At 40.0% G+C, this 20,208-nt stretch overlaps 1 protein-coding gene across 1 annotated transcript; it reads left to right on the top strand.

Annotated features, from left to right (window-relative positions):
- Nucleotides 1-433: 433 nt before the first annotated feature.
- On the top strand, nt 434-10,415 carry LOC104414445. The gene is made up of 24 exons (XM_039298880.1): nt 434-974; nt 3,873-4,090; nt 4,590-4,695; nt 4,823-4,924; nt 5,119-5,178; nt 5,302-5,380; nt 5,562-5,709; nt 5,977-6,100; nt 6,441-6,621; nt 6,917-6,945; nt 7,047-7,195; nt 7,504-7,606; nt 7,745-7,840; nt 7,937-7,992; nt 8,086-8,209; nt 8,389-8,451; nt 8,594-8,653; nt 8,741-8,902; nt 8,982-9,055; nt 9,138-9,231; nt 9,324-9,460; nt 9,542-9,622; nt 9,707-9,812; nt 9,976-10,415. The coding sequence occupies exons 1-24, from the start codon at nt 801-803 to the stop codon at nt 10,045-10,047; spliced, it is 2,598 nt and encodes an 865-aa protein (XP_039154814.1). The 5' UTR covers nt 434-800; the 3' UTR covers nt 10,048-10,415.
- The last annotated feature ends 9,793 nt before the right edge of the window (nt 10,416-20,208 follow it).

The raw sequence follows: 20,208 nt of genomic DNA, 5'->3' as shown, positions 1-20,208 counted from the left end.
ATATATGAAAGACCTACTAAATCAAATATGTCAAAAAATTTGGGATGCATTAATAATTTCTATGTTACAAAGCACTCGTTCACACATTTTACATCGGTGTCAAATTGGATTGGGTAAGGTAAGATTAAGAATCGCTCTCTTTCTCTCTCTAAAATTGCTTTTCTCAATTCTTTGTAATTGACAGAATGTGTGTGTGAGAGAGAGAGAGAGTATGAGAATGAGAGCTGCCATTGGGGAGTGATAGAACCAGTAGCTGGAGATATTTAAGGGAATGCAAGTACCAGTCCGACAGATTCTAGGCTTCTCTCTCTAGTCTATTCTCTCGCAACACACTTTTAAGGTAACGTTTTCGTCGTCTTCTCCTCCCCCTCCTCCTCCTCCTCTTCTCTCTCTCTCTCTCTCTCTCTTCTCTCTCTCTCTCTCTCTAGGGATAAAGTTTTCTCGGAATGTGCTTAGAAAACTGTCGAGAAAATTATGGGTACATAGCATTTTTCTTCTCGACTGGAAGTTCTTGAATTCATATCCCCAGAAAGAAAGAAAATCGACAATTTCCTTCAAAAGATTTCCTCTTCGCGCCCTCCCTATGCATTGTGTGTCCTTTCCGAAAAATCATCCACCTTCTTGTTTTGCCTCACGCTCCACTTCCATGCATTTTCACGAGTGCCCCTAATCACTGCAGAAAAATTTTCAACTTAACCGTAGAAGAGAGGTTGCATTGGCATTCATTCAACAGGTCTCTTTTCCTCCTATTTCCTTGGAATCGAGATTAGGGTATCTATTGAGAACAGATTGGGAAGAAGATGAAAGTGGGGGTGATTGGGGGTGGCGTGAGCGGGCTCGTGGCGGCCTACGAGGCAGCGAGGGGAGGAGCAAAGGTGGTGGTGTATGAGAAGGAGGACTACTTGGGCGGCCATGCCAAGACCGTCTCATTCGACGGCGTGGACCTGGGCCTCGGCTTCATGGTCTTCAATCGTGTAAGTCTGCAGCTCTCCATTTCCGTTCTTCTCTTCTTCTTTTACATTTGCGCACCATTATCTCCACTGCATTTTCCTCCATTTTCTTTTAGTCCTCTCTGCTTAGAGCAATAAATGTCAGGAGCCAAACATCTCGTGACAGATAGAATGACTTCCTCGTCATTTCTCAATTCGCCCTTGCTTATCCTCTTTTCTCTAGAAATGCAACAAGTAACTTTGTAGGTTGGGGTTCTGGGGAGGTGCGAAGACCGTAGAAAAGGCAACTTTCTAAACGCGCAATGTGCAGATTTAGAAAGTCGCAGTGCCTTTCCACACGTGCATAGGTTTAATTTCAATCTTCTGTTTTTGTTTTTTTTCGTGGCATATACATTCTGTATCTTTTTTCTCTCATCTTAAATACAAGATGGGCTGATTCTGCAAGTATACTCTCCGTTTGCCATATATCGGAAAGCTTTTTCCGAAGACCGGAGTGCCATAAGATAGATATTAATGGTTTTCGAGATAGGTACGCTATTGTTGTCTTCATACCATTTATTTCCATTTTAATACTATTGTAGTGGTAAGCGGAGATTATAATGTTTTTAAAAATTTGAATAATATATTACTTTTACATGAAGGGAAAAAAGCTATTAGTTTTAGAAGTTCAATCAAACTCTAATTGTAGGATTAGTACGAGAATAGGGTAGAATTGATTGTGATATGGAACTATTTTTGGTTTTCTATGAAGAACGGTGGATTGAAAGAAAAGGGCTTCCGCAGGAAAGTTGGGGTGGTCCAACCCCGCAATGTCAGCCATAAAACCAAAAAAATTACAGGCACTGAAAATGATTGGGTCTCATTGTAGTTCTTCGATTTTTTTTAATTCAAGTATTTCATTTTGAAAAGAATTGCAAATGATGATGATGTTTAAAAAAAAGAAACTTTTTGTTTTAAGTAACATGTGCGCGTATGTGTTGTTTTAAGCATCACAAGTTATTTGTTAATTAGACTAGCCAACCTATTTACATGAGGTCTCGCTTATTAAAATATAAATTTATATTAAATTTACCTATTTAGGTATGTTTATGTTACGAGCATGTATTATTATCAGTTGAAGGGAGATTGGCATGTTTGATTAAAAACTATGAGGTGATTCAAGAGTTTCAAATACTTCATTATTAGCATAAAAAGGTTTAAATGATTATTCAAACATGTGATGCTCATTTGTGTGTATATTATTGTCTCTAAACCTGACTTTCTAACCACTTTGGAAAATTAATTGTCAAATGTAATCCGATGATTAAAAAACTAAGACATAAAATGTAACTTTCGAATTTGATGACAAAAATCCCAAAAAAAAATAAAAATTGATGACAATATTTTTCTCTCCGATGCTATTTCTAATTTCGATGAGAGAACAAATAATGGGCAGTGGGTACGGCATTGCAACATGGGACAATGGCTATGAAAGTGCACAGCTAAGCCTGTTTGTCATCTTCTTCCTGGATTTGGAACAAGTTGCATCGTATTATATCCTACATTTTTATTTTTTTTAATAATGGGTAGTGGGGAGTGGGGACGGCATTGCAACAGGGGACATGGCTATGAAAGTGCACAGCTAAGCCTGTTTTTCATCTTCTTCCTAGATTTGGAACAAGTTGCATCGTATTATCTCCTACTTTTTTTTTTTTTTTTTTTAATAATGGGTAGTTGGGAGTGGGGACGGCATTGCAACAGGGGACATGGCTATGAAAGTGCACAGCTAAGTCTGTTTTTCATCTTCTTCCTGGATTTGAAACAAGTTGCATCGTATTATGTCCTACTTCTTTATTTTATTTTTTTATTATGTATCTCCTTCTACTTATCTTAGCCTTTTTATTGGTGTTTGTGGTGGGTTTTCGAAAAGATCATGGGAACACCCATGCGAAATGTACGAGAGCTCTAGGCTCGACCAATATCACCCACGAGCGATCTTTTAGTGAACTTAGGATGGATTTACGTAGAACCCACATGAAACCCATTAATTTTTTTTTTTTTTTTTTTTTGGACTAGATCCTGGTAATAATTTCTTACTACTCACACTTTAGAGTAGACCTCGGTCAGGGCCTTGGTGTTTCCCTGGGCTCACCAATCCGGCAAGTTTTAGAACCTGCAAAAAAACACAGGTTCTTATCTAGTTAGATTTGCTTTATTCTTTAGTGAGATTTCTTTTATGTTTATAGTTGTACTATAGAGAAAGGAGTTGCATGACAAAAGCAACGTGCATGACCGTACTTAAACTGAATATAGACATAAAGATAGAACGTCTCAATCAATTTCCAGCTGAGAATAAGAATAAATAGATCCACTAGCTGGGCTGCATAACAATGGCCCGCCTAGTTCTTTTCTAGCCCATGATTTTGGGGCTGGGCCGGAAAATGTGTTGGCCCTGAAAGTTTGATTTCAATCATTGAGAAAACGGGCAATTTAAGCATGTCGCGCATATAGAAACTTAGGGAGTTGAAATGCATATAGAAACTTAGGGAGTTGAAATTTTCTTTCTTTCTACTTACAGAAGTGATCAGAACTATTGTATGCATGGATAGATTTTGTTTATTATCATGTATAATATCAATGATGCATATGCTATTGATCGGTTTTCTACCCTCAAGACATGCCACGTCACAAAAAAAAATTGTTGGCCATTGAAATGTCTATGGGCAGCTTTAATCATCGAATATTGTCTCTGAGTATAAATTGATTCAATATACCATTGATGCGGTGAGTACGTCATCGGTACGAGAGTTGAAGCCACTAATCTATTATTCTGTCACTTTGAGATCATGGTTCTTGGGCTTAGTAGAGAAGTAATTTTCTTCATAAAGAATCGCTTATCTTGAGAAACTTCTAATGCCGACATGAATCCCGAGTCTATTGCAGGTTACGTACCCAAATATGATGGAGTTGTTTGAGAGTCTCGGAGTGGATATGGAGATATCGGACATGTCATTCTCAGTCAGCTTAGACGAAGGCCAAGGTTGTGAATGGGGAAGCAAAAATGGTCTTTTGAGTTTGTTTGCCCAAAAGTCAAATGTGTTGAATCCTTACTTCTGGCAAATGCTCAGAGAAATCATCAAATTTAAGGAGGATGTCCTAAGGTAAATCAGGTCTTTTGCTTGTAGCTTAGAACAATGATACTGATCATAATCATTTATGCCAAAGATTTCTTGGTAATCATTTTTGCAATCTTCCCAATAAGAAGTAGGAAATATCATTAAAGAAGTGTTATTGCTAAATCGATCACGGATGACATCAGTGTAAAGAGTGATTTCTTGAAGCCTAAGTTTTTGGCAAAATGCTACACTGTTTCCATGAGATTTCAAACCATCTGAACAATGATACCGATATTTCGAAAGGGAACTTTGGACATTCTATGCATTCTATAGCAGGATAAGATGATTAGATATCTAATGTTGTCGAGAAAACGGTCAATATTCATTCTTACGGTAGCATATCCTACAAGACTTTGCAAGGTAATCCAGCTGGGCCTACTCATTAAAATGTATAAGCCAATCTTCAAGTTCTTGCATCCTTTTTGTATGTACGACCGGACAATCACCGGCAGGCACTCTGTTTGTTGACTGTTTATCTTTGCAGTTACCTAGAAGGGCTCGAGAGCAATCCTGACATTGACCGCAGTGAAACTTTGGGACAGTTTGTCAAGTCACGGGGTTACTCTGAATTATTTCAAAGGGCTTACATTGTGAGATTGTTGAATTACTGTACTCTGTCATATCCTTGATCTTTAACTCATCTGACAAAATCCGTCCTTTGCTTGTTTATAGAATGTAGATCTACGGGAATTAACAGTTGATTATATTTTTCTATAGATCCCAATTTGTGGTTCAATCTGGTCTTGCTCTTCAAAAGGAGTCATGAGCTTTTCAGCCTTCTCGGTTCTGTCCTTTTGCCGCAATCATCATTTGCTTCAGGTAGGTCATGTGGCTCTAGAAGAGTTGGCGATTGATTGTAAATGACAAAAATTGTGTTTCAAAATTTAGATGTCCTACCAACCAAATCTCGGTAGCATTTTGTATGAATAAGTTAATCAACTAATCTTTTCTTCCATCTCTATCAGTCTATTGTCATCATACTCTTTGTTCATTCTTACATGGTTTCTTTGCAGGTTTTTGGCCGCCCTCAGTGGCTTACTGTCCGAAGACGCTCGCATTCTTATGTCAATAAGGTGAAGATAATTCGGACATCCAATGGTTCAAGATGGAAAACTGGACGTTCTTGGTCGTAATTTTTCCTCTGGAAGCCCTACAAAGAATTTGATGAGTTGAAATGTAAATATTTGTTAATTCAGGTCAGAGATGAGCTTGAGTGTAGAGGGTGTGAAATAAGAACAAGTTGCAAAGTGCGATCCATCTCAACTAGTGATCAGCGTATGTATGTTGGTAGTCTTCTCCTTTTTTGCACTGTTTTGGTCACATAACATGGAATTAGAGCAAACGATATAGGCGTAATAACTATGTTGTCATCATAGGTATATTTAAGAATCATCATGACAATTTATAGTTTTGGTCCCTTTAGTCTGCAGTTTATCGATAACAGGAGATTGAACAGGATGCGTTGTCCTAACTGGAGATGGTTCTGAAGAATTATATGATAAGTGTATTGTAGCTGTCCATGCACCGGATGCCTTGAGATTGTTGGGAGACCAAGCAACTTACGATGAGATGAGAGTACTTGGTGCATTCCAATATGCCTACAGGTATAATTGGTTAATTTGTCGCTTGCACGTTTTCATGTAATGTTTTCGTGGCCAGTATTTACAAATATCCAATTAATTGTCTACAAGGGCAGTTAGTTGATGTAGAGTGCAACAATAGTGTCCACAGTGATGTCGTTGTCAATTGCATCTGCTTTAAGTCTTCTGCTTGGGGAAATTTCAATTGAAATTTCGAGAGTGGCAAGGTTCTTTTTGCTTTTTATATCTACTACAGAGTGCAAAACCATTGGTACATTTTTCTTTTGGCAGCGACATTTATCTTCATCATGACAAAACTTTCATGCCCAAAAACCCAGCAGCGTGGAGTGCGTGGAATTTTCTGGGGAGTACTGAAAATAAAGTGTGCTTGACATACTGGCTCGATGTGCTTCAGGTATGGCAACTGTGCTTTGCTGATTTTATTTCTGATTCTGCTGTTCCCTTCGGGATCTGTTGCACTACAAACTCGTGCTACATATCACCTTAAAATAAAAGAAGTGAAACTTGCAGTTGTCATGGAGTGCATAAACTACACTAAATAGTACTTGGTTGATATGCATAAAAGTTGTTGATGCCCACTAAAAATTTAAGCAACGTAGCATCTTCGTGAGGTGCATTCCTCAACACGTTGACAATTTCCGTGGTTTGACTGCCTCTAGAACTCCCTTTCTGCTGGCACCAGTTTCAGCATGAATGATCCTTTTTTCTTTAATGGGGCCTGTGAAAATTTGCAGAACCTTGATCAGAAGGATTTGCCATTTCTTGTGACTCTCAATCCTTCACGAGAACCACAAAACACTTTGCTTAAGTGGTGCACTGGCCATCCAATTCCATCTGTTGCTGCATCGAAAGCTTCACAAGAGCTAGATCAGATCCAAGGAAAAAGAGGAATTTGGTTCTGCGGAGCATACCAGGGTGAGCCTTTGAAATTTCTATATTAGCACTAGTGATTGTTTTTGTAACAACACTGAGAGTATCATTTATTTCTGGGCATGTGATAAAGAATACTTCTACAAGGTTCTTGCCATATTTCTTGAGGTTAATTTTTGAATGAGGGGTAGTCCTAAGTTATGCCTAATTGACGAGTCAATTTTGTGTGGTCTTTGCTCATAAAATTGCTGTGATTTGAATCTTTTGGTAGAAAGAATTTTTTAATTCTTGGACTCAGGTCGTATTTCATTACCAACTTGAGTTTTTATTCTTCTTTCAGGATATGGCTTCCATGAGGATGGATTGAAGGTATAGACTCTCTCTCTCTCTCTCTCTCTCTCTCTCTCTCTCTCTCTCTCTCTGTGGGCAAGTTGTATATGCGAATCTTAAGTCAAGGGACTTATTTGCAGGCTGGCATGGCTGCTGCACATGGAGTGATTGGACAAAGTCATTTTGTTCTTGAGAATCCTCAACATATGGTTCCTTCACTCATGGAAATGGGGGCACGCCTTTTTGTTACTAGATTTCTTGGTCGTTATATTTCCACAGGATCGTTAATGTGAGTATACTACTACTTATCATGATAACTATTGGCTGGTAGTGTACATATCTCCTTGTCTTATGTGGATCTTCAGAACTATTAACCGTCATTGCTCTGAGTCAACATCTTCTCATCTTTAACGTCATATCCATTGCTACTTTGTTGTGGTCCACTTCTGCATATTAGTTAGTCCTCAGAATCAGAATTTGTGAGTTTACTTGTCAATAACAGTGATACTCAAAAATGTAAAATGTTCTTATTGACTCACGGTTTAGGGGAACATATTGAAAATTACATAGTGATAATTGTGCTTTCTTGAGTGGCAGTTTATTAGAGGAAGGAGGCACAATGTTTACATTCAAGGGAACCACAAAAAGATGTCCTCTAATTGTTACTTTGAGGATCCACAGTCCACAGTTTTACTGGAAGGTATCGTTCTATCTTTATGTGCAACTTCTGTGCACACTGAATCAGAAATTCAGGACCCTCTTACGGATGAAGTGCAGTTTTTGTTTTTCCCGGCTGAGACCCTTTTGTGTCTTAATAGAGAATTTTTTGGTTTTTCAGGTGATGACTCAGGCTGATCTAGGCCTGGCAGATGCGTACATAAATGGTGATTTTTCTTTTGTAGATAAAGATGGGGGTCTTCTAAATCTTTTTCAGGTTTTTTCTTCATTAAATGGACTTCATTTTTCAATGCTGTATCCTTTTGAGTTTTTCAAATGCTTAATCGCCTGTCAAGAATATGGAAAATTGCAGATTCTCATAGCCAACAGAGATTCTGATACTACCATCTCGAAATTAAGTAAGAAAAGGTACATAATTCATTACTAATTGGAACAAAATGTTTTTGACTTTGTACGATTGTATTAAAGATACTAAACCAGTGAATGCCCATTTTTTATTAGGGGTTGGTGGACACCAATGCTATTAACAGCTGGTATTGCTTCGGCTAAGTACTACTTCAAGCATGTATCAAGGCAAAACACTTTAACACAAGCTCGCAGGAACATCTCCCGGCATTATGATCTGGTAGATACTTTATTCCTATTCTTTTTTCCTAGCATTGTTCCAAGAGAACAGAACAAACCAGATCAGAACAAACCAGAATACACTGTCAATTTCTCAACATGATTTATATCAAAAGCAGGATCGTCCTTGTGCATATGATATGATGTAATGCTAGGATTTCCATTTCGTCATGTTGGCAGAGTAATGAACTTTTTTCGCTGTTCTTGGATGAGACTATGACATACTCATGCGCAGTATTCAAGGTCAGCAACCACAACTGTGTTTTTATATTTCCGCTGCTGAATATGTGCTTTAGAAGCCAGAGTGAATAAAAAATCCATATCTGAATGCAGTCTAGTCGCTCAAAACAATGATGCATACTTGTCCTGTTGAAATATTTGATAGATGGCAGGTGAAGACCTAAAGGTGGCCCAGATGAGAAAGATCTGTCTTTTGATTAAAAAAGTAAGTTTGATTTGCTATTAGTTGGGCTGCTTGACGGTTACCCTTTGACTGTTTTGTGGCTAATACTTTTGCCTTATCAAAATGTAGGCAAGAATTGAAAAGACACATGAAGTTCTTGAAATCGGCTGCGGTTGGGGAAGCTTTGCCATTGAAGTTGTCAGGCAAACTGGATGCAAATACACGGGCATTACTTTGTCAAAAGAGCAACTGAAGTATGCTGAATCAAGAGTGAAAGAAGCAGGCCTTCAGGTATCCAATCTGCCTGCATTTGGTACTTGAAAAAATTACTTTATTTGGTTCAAGAGATAATGTATTTCCTTTGATGCAGGACCGCATCAAATTTCTTCTTTGTGATTATCGCCAATTGCCAAGTACCTACAAATATGACAGGATCATTTCCTGGTGAGTTTGTCTTTTCATAATATGGTTAAAATGACCAAAAAAAATGCTTAAAAGACTCACTCTAGATGGAATGGAATCACAGCGAGATGATAGAAGCAGTCGGCCATGAATACATGGAGGAGTTCTTCAGCTGTTGTGAATCAGTGCTAGCCAAAAACGGACTTCTTGTGCTACAGGCATGTAACATACACCAGTTTTATGGCTCTAACTATTGTTTCATAAGTAAAGGATGTGCTTATTTTCTCACTGGTGTGTTAAATTCCACTAGTTCACATCCATACCCGATGAGCGGTACGACGAACACAGGCGAAGTTCTAGCTTCATGAAAGAGTATATCTTCCCTGGTGGTTGCCTGCCTTCGTTAAGCAGGATAACATCAGCTATGGCGTCCGCATCCCGACTTTGGTACAATTGCTTAACATTAAGCCCATAAGTTTCTCTGTTCTTCTTCACTTCTTTTATTCACCAAGAGGCCTTCCACTACAGCGTGGAGCATCTGGACAACATAGGCATCCATTACTACCAAACGCTTCAGTGTTGGAGGAAGAACTTCCTGGAGAAAAAGAGGTGACTAGTGACACGATGCTGCAACACTTTGGTACAATTTCTCCCAGTTTAGTAGTCATTCATGACAGTTTTCTCCTTTTGCAGGAAAATATTGGCTCTGGGATTCAATGAAGAGTTCATAAGGACATGGGAATACTACTTCGACTATTGCGCAGCTGGTTTTAAGTCGCACACCCTTGGAAATTATCAGGTAATGCCTCATTATTTTAAGTAGTAGTACTTTCTTTCCTCTTGATGGGAGAAGTCTGCTTTCACTATGGTCAAGTTGTAAACAAAAATAATACACTAGTGCAGATTACAAACGCATTTTTTTTCGTTTTCAAAGTGTAATTTTCAATGAACTTTGGATGCAGATTGTGTTCTCACGTCCTGGTAATGATGCTGCTTTCGCTGATCCGTATGTGGGTTTCCTATCGTCGAATTGATCTTTTCGTTGCAAAGTGACTAAGCATGACCCACTTGAACCAGTTCACAATTGATTCCCTCAGGGTCATTCAGCCCTTGGTTCCCGAGAAATTTTTCTTGCTTCTTTCAGTGATTTAACATTCTTTGGTTTGTAAACACCACATCAAACGTGCAAGTTGATTGGTTGAGAGAAAAGTTCTCTTTTTGTAGTCCAGAATGATATTCAAATTGGTGCGGTTATTGATTCAGAGAAGGAGCTGGCCAAACTTCTTCTGCACCTAGTAGCAAATTATCTGCATTTGAAGGTGCAAAAGTTTGCTATTCTTTAACAGCTTTTGAAGCTGGTTGTGCGAGCAAGAGATGTGAGTTGAGAGCAAGAGATTACTATAGACAGTTTTAATTGTCCATATGGTGTCTGCATAGGAAAAACGAAACGAGATTTTGTCCTGTGACAGTAATTTCCTCAATCTGATCGTATCATTCTTAACGTGGGTTGCTAAGTTAGTTTCGATAGTGCAAGGTGACTTTTCATAGATCATGGTGTTGTCTCAGGGCTGATGAAAGATGGCCAAAGTCTTATTCAGAGGTAAGTTATGGAATCTTGCATTCCATAGAACTTGACAACAATTGACAATTGAAATTAAAGGGAAAGATAGAGAGAAGAAACCTGCCAAGCTCTCACTGTCGCTCCAAAAATGGTGAAATTTCCGTCACTTGACACCTTCAATTGGTCGCATTTCCCAACCCAACGAGAACTTAGTTCAATTCAATCCCCGTCAATGCTGTTCTTCACAAATAATCCTTCTCACCCTTTTGCAATCTCCATCGATGGAGCGAGTCCATGAGTTTTGACCCGAATGGCGAAAAATAGACTCGTCCCTGATTGGAGCACCTTCAACAATCCGCTGAGTTCTCTCATTCAGTCGGGCTCGTTTGATAAGGTGTGGCGTCTGTTCAATGATTTCACGGCCAAAGTCAGAATCTTAACCGAGTGGAGTCTCGGAATTATGGCGAACAGCTGTTGCGAAGCTGGTCCCTTGGACCGGGCTTTCGAGATTTTTGCTCGGTTGAAGGAGATGAACTTGTGGCTTACGTATACATGGTCTTGACTGATGGCTGTTGAAAACATGGCGATGTCAAAAGAGCGGAGAATTGTTCTAGGAGATGAGTGAGTTGGGTTTAGTTGCCAAACGCAAAACCTACAGAGTGTTGCTTGATGGGTATTTGAGAAAAGGCAAGACGGGAGATGGTTCGAGTTGTACCGAAAGATGAAGCTTAGTGGGGTTGCTCCGAGTGTTCATACTTGCAATCTCATGATCAACGTGCTTTGCAAGAGAGGTGATGTAAACAGGGCCTTTGAACTGTTTCAATGAAATGCGCGAGCAAGGGATCATCTATAGTGCTGTTACATTCAATATTCTCATTAGGGGTCTGAGCCATGACTCCGTAGTTTGGGAAGTCTGAGAGGTTGGTGGACTTCATGAACAGGAGTGGCACTACATTTAACACACTCATACATTGATTTTGTAATTGGGGAAAGTTGGATAAAGCTTTCTGTCACGCCCCGAACCTTAATTGCGCACACATCCCTCAGTGGTCGATCAAATTGCGACGTTCCCAGAACGCGTCACCGACCCATTCATTTTATACACATGTGGAAGCGGATTTAATCAATCTCCAGACAACAAGCAAACATGTGATAGAAAAACAGGACACTCAATTTAAACAAACCACACTTTATAAACACGCCAAGTTTATACACATAATGTCTATCTCGAAAGAAACTACTAGGCTAACCCTGTCCCAAGACCCTCCTACTTAGGATCCGAGTCTATCACGACACCATTATAAATGTCGAGGTCTAGAGGGTCAGCTACCACCTCTACTTCGAACTCGTCAGCCTCGGGCAACTCGTTCGCCGTGATATCAGCTATGACATCGGCATCCACGACAGGGTCGAGTACCACCTCACCCTCACCCTCGATGGCAAGTCCGTCGAAACCATCCAAGGGACCCTCCCGGACCCCGTTAGGCCCATGACGAAACCACGCTTTGAATCGATGAGGTATCTATTGAGGTTGGCCCTCATTGACCTAGATTGTGGTCACGATGAGCTTGCGGGTCTAGGGATTCCCAAGGACAGGGAAGATGGTACACTCGGTATTGGCCTCTCACGGCCACCCAAAACAAACTGGGCACACCTCAATCTAAGGACATGTAAAAATTTAAACTACGACAGGGTGAGATGATGTCTTAGCGAGTCTACATCCTGAACCCCGAATAGGAAGATAATTAACCTAGAGGTAATCTATACACACATCATATAAGACTTACCTCGCCTTAGCACCTTCCTACACGTTAGTACATCTCATATAACATATGTATACAGTAAATGCACTCAATAATTGGAACACTTCAATTCATGTCTCAATCAATCACATGGGTCCCGATTATAAGGCCAAATCGTTATGACATGTCTCATTCCGTGCCACACAATTTTGTCCCATAATCATACGCGGTCTCACTCATTCAAGCGTTCCAATTAATTACGACCTAATGGCCATGGCCAACTCAACAGTCGGTGGTCATCTGGCATAACCGAGTGTCGTTCCGCTTCGTCGGGCACAACAACATCTACATCTAAACGACATTCCTGAAAGAGCATCGGCCCAACCTCCACTACAACTAGCATCCGTTGACAAGGGCATTCCCGATGGAGTATCGTTCGGCGTAAATGCTCATGACGGGTTCTCATAAAGATCACACGCACATCCAATCTCGACCAAGGACATCGTGCTTTCCACTTAAATGCCTTAATTTAAATAATGTGCTTGGCCTATTTTCTTCATATTAAAAGCACTTGGTAAAATATTTGTGCATGGGTACACAATCGAATTGAACCATAAAACGTGATATCTTCTCTTTCAAAATCCCATGATTTTATATAGTACCTAAAAACATTTTTGGTGTCAAAACCCGACACCCGGTATTTTCTAATTAAATACCAAAAATTCATATTTTTGAAATAATAAATCAAAATTCATCAACCAGCATTTAATTGCATAAATTAGCACTCAATTACACAAACCAATACAACCATGACGATCGGCACAAAATTCTGATAACCGGCTATTCCGGTATAATTAATTAATAAATAATTAAATAAATTGCATTTAATAAAATAAATTGCAAAATATTTAAATTAAAACACTCAATTAAACTAACCACCTAAGTGCACTAATTAAATTAATCTACTCACTAACTAATTAATCTAACTAATTGAACTAACTAACTATCTAACCACCTATTGAACTAACCAAATAGTCATAACTAATCTAACTAAGCTAACTAAATATCACTAATCCTAATTAGCCTAATTAATCAATTAATTAGCCATTAATTCACCTTTAAATGTAATTAGCACCCTAATTAGATATTAGGAGCTAAACTCACTGATTTAGCTCAAAAAGTGGTTCACAGTGACGGCACGACGACAACCACAACTTGGGTCTAGGCGACACCAAAAGAGGCTTAGAAGGGCTCAAAAGCGGCCTATAAAGCTCACAGCTCAAGCTGTGAGTTTGGTTCTGTTTTGGGCTGGTCCAAGGGCTACGGTGGCTAGAATGGGCTAAGCTTGGGCTGGCTAGTTTGGCTGAGGGAATTGGAGACGACGAATAGGTGGCATGGTCGAGACGGTGGCTGAGCAGGGACCAATGACGGGCGGCCAGGGGAGCGCGGCTACGGACGCGGTCGGCTTGGGCGGACAGTAGGCTCGGGCACGGGGGAGCTTAAACGCGGGGACTTGGCTCACGGCGTTCAACCAGCACGACGGACGACTTGGACGGATGACGGAGGGCTGGCGACTTTAGTGAGGGGCTGGCTGGTTTGTGCTCTGAAAATGGAGATTGAGGAAGATGAAGTGAAGAGGAAGAAGAAGAAGAAGAAGCTGCTGCTAGTGGAAAGGGGACAAGAGGCCTCAAAGTCAAGGGAAAATATCCCAAAAACTCAAGTGCAAAGCCCCACAAGCTTCAGCCCTATCCAGCAGCCATTTCCCCTCTAAATCTTCTCAAACAAGCCAAGTTTGATGGCCAAATGTTGCAGCCCCCACAAGCCTACGAATTTCATGCATTCCTTCACCAAATTAACTCAATTTCACACCAAATAACTTCAATTTCATGGCCAAATTTGCTGAGGAGGAAGCCCTAACCAAATTCCATAATTTCTTCCACAATTCAATCCATTTTGAATGCCAAAATTTCTCTTGAAAATGCCCCTCCGAATTTCCACACTTTAAATTGTCTAATTTTGAATTTCCACCAAAATTCCGGGCTTGCCAAAAATTCTTCAAAGGATGAGTCAACGTCCTAAAAATAAATCGTGACATGCTCAAACTTTCAATTCCTGATACCGGGTTTAATTTTGTGGTTAATTTTAATTAGACGTGATTTTAACGTAACCTAACCTACCGAATAGCTTTTAGAAATTTTTAACATGTTTGACCTGTGGTTGATTATTTTCGATCCACATTGTGCATCTCTGACTCATAGGCGACTCTCGATTATCGTGAAAATCTCAAGGTTTCAATTACGGACATTGAGTACATAATCGACAAAAAAATCAATTTAATGTCGTTCGACGTGAATTTTGCAATTAGGTGATTCAATTTAATTACATGCCTCTGTCGAATCGACCTATCTTCGATCTCTAATCGATTTTAGCGGGGTCGTATTGACCCTTGCAGATTAGCACGGTCGAACAGTCGATTTCTGATCGAATTCTTAAGTCTATCGTGTTTATATTCCTTAACGGCTTTACTAGATAAATTAGTTATCTCGTGAGTGGCCAATTCAGAGAAAAAGAACCACAGGCTTGTCAATAAAAAGCCCATTTCATTTAATCGAAACAAGGTCGAAAATTTAGAATGTCACACTTTCAGCTTATTTGATCAGCTAAAGTCAAGTGTTCACTCCCCATGTTGGTTACATACGACACACTTTGAATGCTAGATATGCTAGAGCCTAGAATTTGGTTGCCATGACAAATTTGCTGAAGGAGATGGGGGAGAGAGGCATCTCTCTTTCTAAAGTGACCCATACTATTCTAGTTAGTGCCTACGTACGATCAGACGACATGGAGAAAGGATTCGACATCTATTCATCTTTGCAGAAGGCTAGATTCACTCTTGATGTGCACACATACGGTGTTTTAGTGCAAGGGTTGTGCCTAAAAGGCCATATGAAGGAAGCATAGAAGATGTTTAAGTCGATCCATGATGAATGCATAGAGGCCAATTACGCAATATACAGCACACCGATCAATGGATACTACAAGGAGGATAGCTCGTATAGGGCCCTGAGTTAGTTTCCATATAAGGGCAAGAAAGGAATGGTTCCTAACTTTGGCAGCTATAGCTGAACTGTTGAGGTTCTCTATTCTCTACAAGGATCGCAAGTGGGAAGGAATAGCTGATTCACTTAATGCCATGGTGGAGTAAGGTTTCAAGCCTTCTGTTTCTCTTCATGATATGATTTGAAAGGCAAAGAGAGGCACAATTAGGGTGGCAAAACTGAGCTATGTAAATTAAGGAGCCCTTTTGGGAAAGCCAATTTCTATAGACTAATCAAATGGCACAGTCCAAAGCATTGCTTCTGGCTAGAGTTGACCAATGCCAGCGAGCAAGTATCTACCTCTACATCTGCTAGATTTTAACTTGCATCTTGTTGGGTTTTTCACCTTAGTATGTGTTTACCAGGATATCAAAGTCACGTCCCGAACCTTGAGTGCGCGAATATCCCTCTACGGTTAATTAAAATTGCGATGTCTCAGGATGCGTCACCGACCCATTCTTTTTATTTTTTGATTAAATGCGTGCGGCAGCAATTTATAAACCACCCAATCAAAGCATTAAATAATAGAGATAGTAAGCATATCAACCATTCTAAAACAACACTGTAATTTATAAACTGTTAATCCTAGGAAGTTTAATAATTATAAGCCTTTCTACGGCCACTCTTTACCAATCATCTCAAAAACCTGTAGGGTCAAGGTTAATCTAAACTTCACTAACAATAAGGCTAACCAAAAGTGACACCTGGCACACCCGCATCTTGGTCCATCAAGACCCCAAACCTCGCACGTAGCGGTTCTCCATACTACGGGCCTAAAAATATTTAGTGACAATGGGGTGAAATATAAATCTCAGCGAGTTAGCAGCCTAAGCCCCGAGTAGAACACAAATTCGTCTTGGAGGTGACCTAAACATGCAATGGCATACAAACTTATCTCACCTTGGCACACCCCTGCATATTAGTACATCATATATACCAACATTAATGCAATAAACATAATCAACAATCAGAACATATAACTTTCATATATCAAATATCCACACGGGTCCCAATTATAAGGTAAAACTCATTTTGGCCTATCTTATATCATACCTCACAGTTTTACCCCATAATCAGGTGCAATGCATCATGATCATTCACATATGTTCCGATTATTATGATCCCTCGGGCTACGGCAAACACACGAGTTGGCGGCCTTCCAGCATAATCAGGTATCATTCCGCCCTATCGGGCACAACATCATCTGGAACACCTACCTAGACGATATTCCATAAGAAGTATCGGTCCAGCATCAATTGTGACTCGGCATCCCAACCTCCGTCGGGCATTCGAAAAAATCGGGCAATATCCCCAAACTTCTGTTAGGTGATTGGTTTAATTAAGTAACCACACAAGCATGCCAACACTCAAGCCAATTCTTATCCACCGTCAATTAGCCTAGTATAAAAAAAGCCATGCTTAAATAGCAAACCTCGGAAAATCTTTATATTTAAAAATTCTGGTAAAATAATTACGTGTGGTCACATACTTAAGATCAACCTACTAAATAATGCATGCTTTCATTTTAAAATCTCATTGTCCTATTTAGCACATAAAACATGGCGTCCAAACATGGCACCTCGAAGTTTGTCATTTTCTTTTCAAATAAACATTCTTTAAAAATAGCATTTAAATTCATGATTTGGGCAATAAACAACATTGCATTACAAGCTCAGATAGTCATAATTATGCATAATTTCATCTAATAAATCAACATAAAATTTTGCGAGGATGGGCGGCGATGGGCAAGTGACAACACGGGCTACAGTGGCTTTGCAACTCGGGTGAAGAAGCGGGTGAGGCTTGGACGGTGTCTGGAGCTGGATGGCGGTGGCGGCCAGCCTGGTGATGCGGCGGAGCTTGATCTACTCCCAGATCTGGGCCTTTAGCCGACTCCCCTGCCTCAGATCTTCGGGTCTGAGAGGCTTCGAGTTCATCCTCCCTCTCCCTCTAGTCTCGGTTGGCTTGGCGTCAGGAGTAGAGGCGATGGGTGCTGTGGCTGCTGGCATTGGCAGTGACGGCATTGGGTGTAGGGAATCGGACGGCAGGAGCTCGAACGACATCGGGCTCGGAGGGCAACGACTGTCGAAGGGCAGCAGGAGGGAGTGCAGTGGCTCGGCTGGCGTCGAGTTGAGGCGGCAAGGAGGGCAACGGCTTAAATGGCATTGAGCAGCACCACCGCTACCCTCCTCCCCTCCGTTTCTTCAGATTTGGGTTCCGGGGAAGATAGCGGTGCATGGCGTCGATTGGGTGGCTTGTCGACAACGGTGGCGGTGGCACGGCTCCCTCTTCTTGAGCTCTCTCTCTCTCTCTCTCTATTTCTTCCTTTGCCTCTTTTCCTCCTCTTTTTGCCGAACCCACCTCCTTCTAGGGTTTCACGCGAGAAGATGGAGGAGGGAGAAGGCAGCATGGGCTAGGCCAAGGCAAGATTCGACCCGGCCCCTTCCATGCTTTTTTTTTCTTTCTATTTTTAATTTTTATTATTTCTTCTTTTTTTGATTTTTTTAAATCAGTTTTTTTATGTGCTTGAAAATAAAACTAGGTGTTAAAAATCATCATTAAGTGTTGTTCATGTTCCTCTGGACTCTTTGAGTACACCAAGATGTCATTGATGAACACAATCGCGAACTGGTCTGAGTACTCCTTAAACACTCGATTTATCAAGTCTATGAAAGCAGCCAGGGCATTGGTAAGAACAAACGGCATCATGGTGAACTCATAATGACCATAATGCGTACGAAATGCCATCTTCAATATATCATCCTTCTTAATTCTCAACTGAAGGTAATCTATCCTCGGGTCAATCTTGGAAAATACCAAAACTCCTTGTGGTTGATCAAACAAGTCATCGATCCTTAGCAACGGATACTTGTTCTTGATTGTCACTTGATTGAGTTGCCAATAGTCGATACAAAAGCACAACGAACCATCCTTACTATATGGCGTTGTCAAAGTTAAAAGAGCTATATGAGCTAAAGGTGCAGAGGCAAGAGTTGTTGGATAAAGAATTTATTTGTCCTAGTGCATTACCTTGAGAAGCATGATCGCCAGATAACCCTGGCAACCCATATCCAACAGTCGGGTCACCTTAAGCAATGAAATTAAAATAGTCAAGGGTCATCCTCGATTCCTAACAAACTTGAAACTATCACCCGCTAACGAGTTAAACTGAATCGTTTTACGATAAGATAGTCAATTGTAACTCATTGCTTGGTGAGCCAATCCATACAAATAATCATATCAAAATCAAACATTGCCAGCATAATTAAGTCTATACTTTCCTCTTATCATCAGTCTCTTCCTAAACTGATTGTTGTTTCTACTTAGCGCAAACTACGACCTAGATACGGCTACCTGTTCATTTATGTTTCTCTCAATCAACTAGGCCCTCTCATATTGCTCATCATAATCCTTGAGATTCAGGGGTACCGGTTAGTCCTTAATCTTCGGTTTCAAACCTTCTCTGAACCTCTTCCCTTTGTGCACCGGGTTCCCCATCAACCTCAGTGCGTACTTCAAGAACTTGGTGAACTTTGCCTCATATTGATCCACGGTCACCTGGTTTTGATGGAGGTGCTAGAACTTAGCTATCTTTTGTTCCCGAGCATAGTCTGAGAAGTACTTTCTGTAGAAAGCCTTAACAAAGGTATCCAACTCCAGGACCATACCTTCAGAAAACACCTTTCTATCCGTGGCTTCCCACCACTTACTTGCATTACTCTAGAGCTGATAGACGACTGCGAAGGCCTTCTCCAATTCTCGAAACTAGGTTGCAACCTCAGGGTCGCCAGCTCCAATGAACTTTGGCGGCTTTAGATTCATAAACTACTCCACCAGCTTATACATAGACTGCCCACCATTCCCATTCCCAAATGGGGCCTTAGCCAATGTGATAGTAGTGGCAGCGACGACAGCAACAGTAGCTTTATTCTAAAAGAAGAACCATATTATAAAGCCCCAAAGGTTTGTCTAATTTTACGTTTTAATTTTTAAGGGTTTTCCATTTTTTAATTATAATTATTTTAAAAAAATAAAATTATTTTCTAGATTTTCTATTTTTAACAATTGTCTAAATCTTCTAAATTTTTTATGATTTATGAATTTTCTAAATTTTTATGAATTTCCTAATTTTTAAATTTTTTTAATGTTTTTCCTAATTTTTAAATTTTTCATATACATTTTCGGAATTTTTTAAATGATTTAATTCTTTTTATTGATTTTTGAATTTTCTAAGATTTTTATTATTTCTTAAAAAGTTTAATTTTTTATTTTACTTTTTTATGATTTTATTTTATTATTTGTTATTATCAATGAAATTTTCAAATAAGAGGCCGAAATGTCCTCGTTTTCTCAAGTAAGAGATCTTTTTTAAATAAGGACATGAATTGTCCATATCAGTATCAAAGAAAAGCTTGAAATGGTTATAACTATTTTAAATAAGGGCCTAGTTTTGCCGGCTCGCTAACCAAAAAAAATTCCGATGGCCCTCGCCCAAGCATTAGCGACCCTCGCCAAAGGTGGGAGAGGGTTGCTACCCTCTCCCCACTCTATTGAGGACCTCTAGTCGATGAGGGTTATCGGCCCTTGCGCAAGTGCCAATGACCTTGTTGACCATCATTGTCGCCCCACTAGCGATGGGGTGGCGACCAAAGACAAGAGAGAGCCCTTCCTTTTGTGTTTTTTTTAAGTATGTGATGAAAAAAAGGGGAAAAATTTTACGAGACGAAATTGCCTTTCACCAAACAATGAGTTCAAACATTTACTTGAAACTTGAAACAAAATCCACTTCAGACT

Source organism: Eucalyptus grandis, chromosome 8 (genome assembly GCF_016545825.1).
Source record: "Eucalyptus grandis isolate ANBG69807.140 chromosome 8, ASM1654582v1, whole genome shotgun sequence".
Classification (NCBI taxonomy): Eukaryota; Viridiplantae; Streptophyta; class Magnoliopsida; order Myrtales; family Myrtaceae; genus Eucalyptus; species Eucalyptus grandis.
Note: the sequence above shows the minus strand (reverse complement) of the source record. Positions and strands in the feature narration are given on the sequence as shown.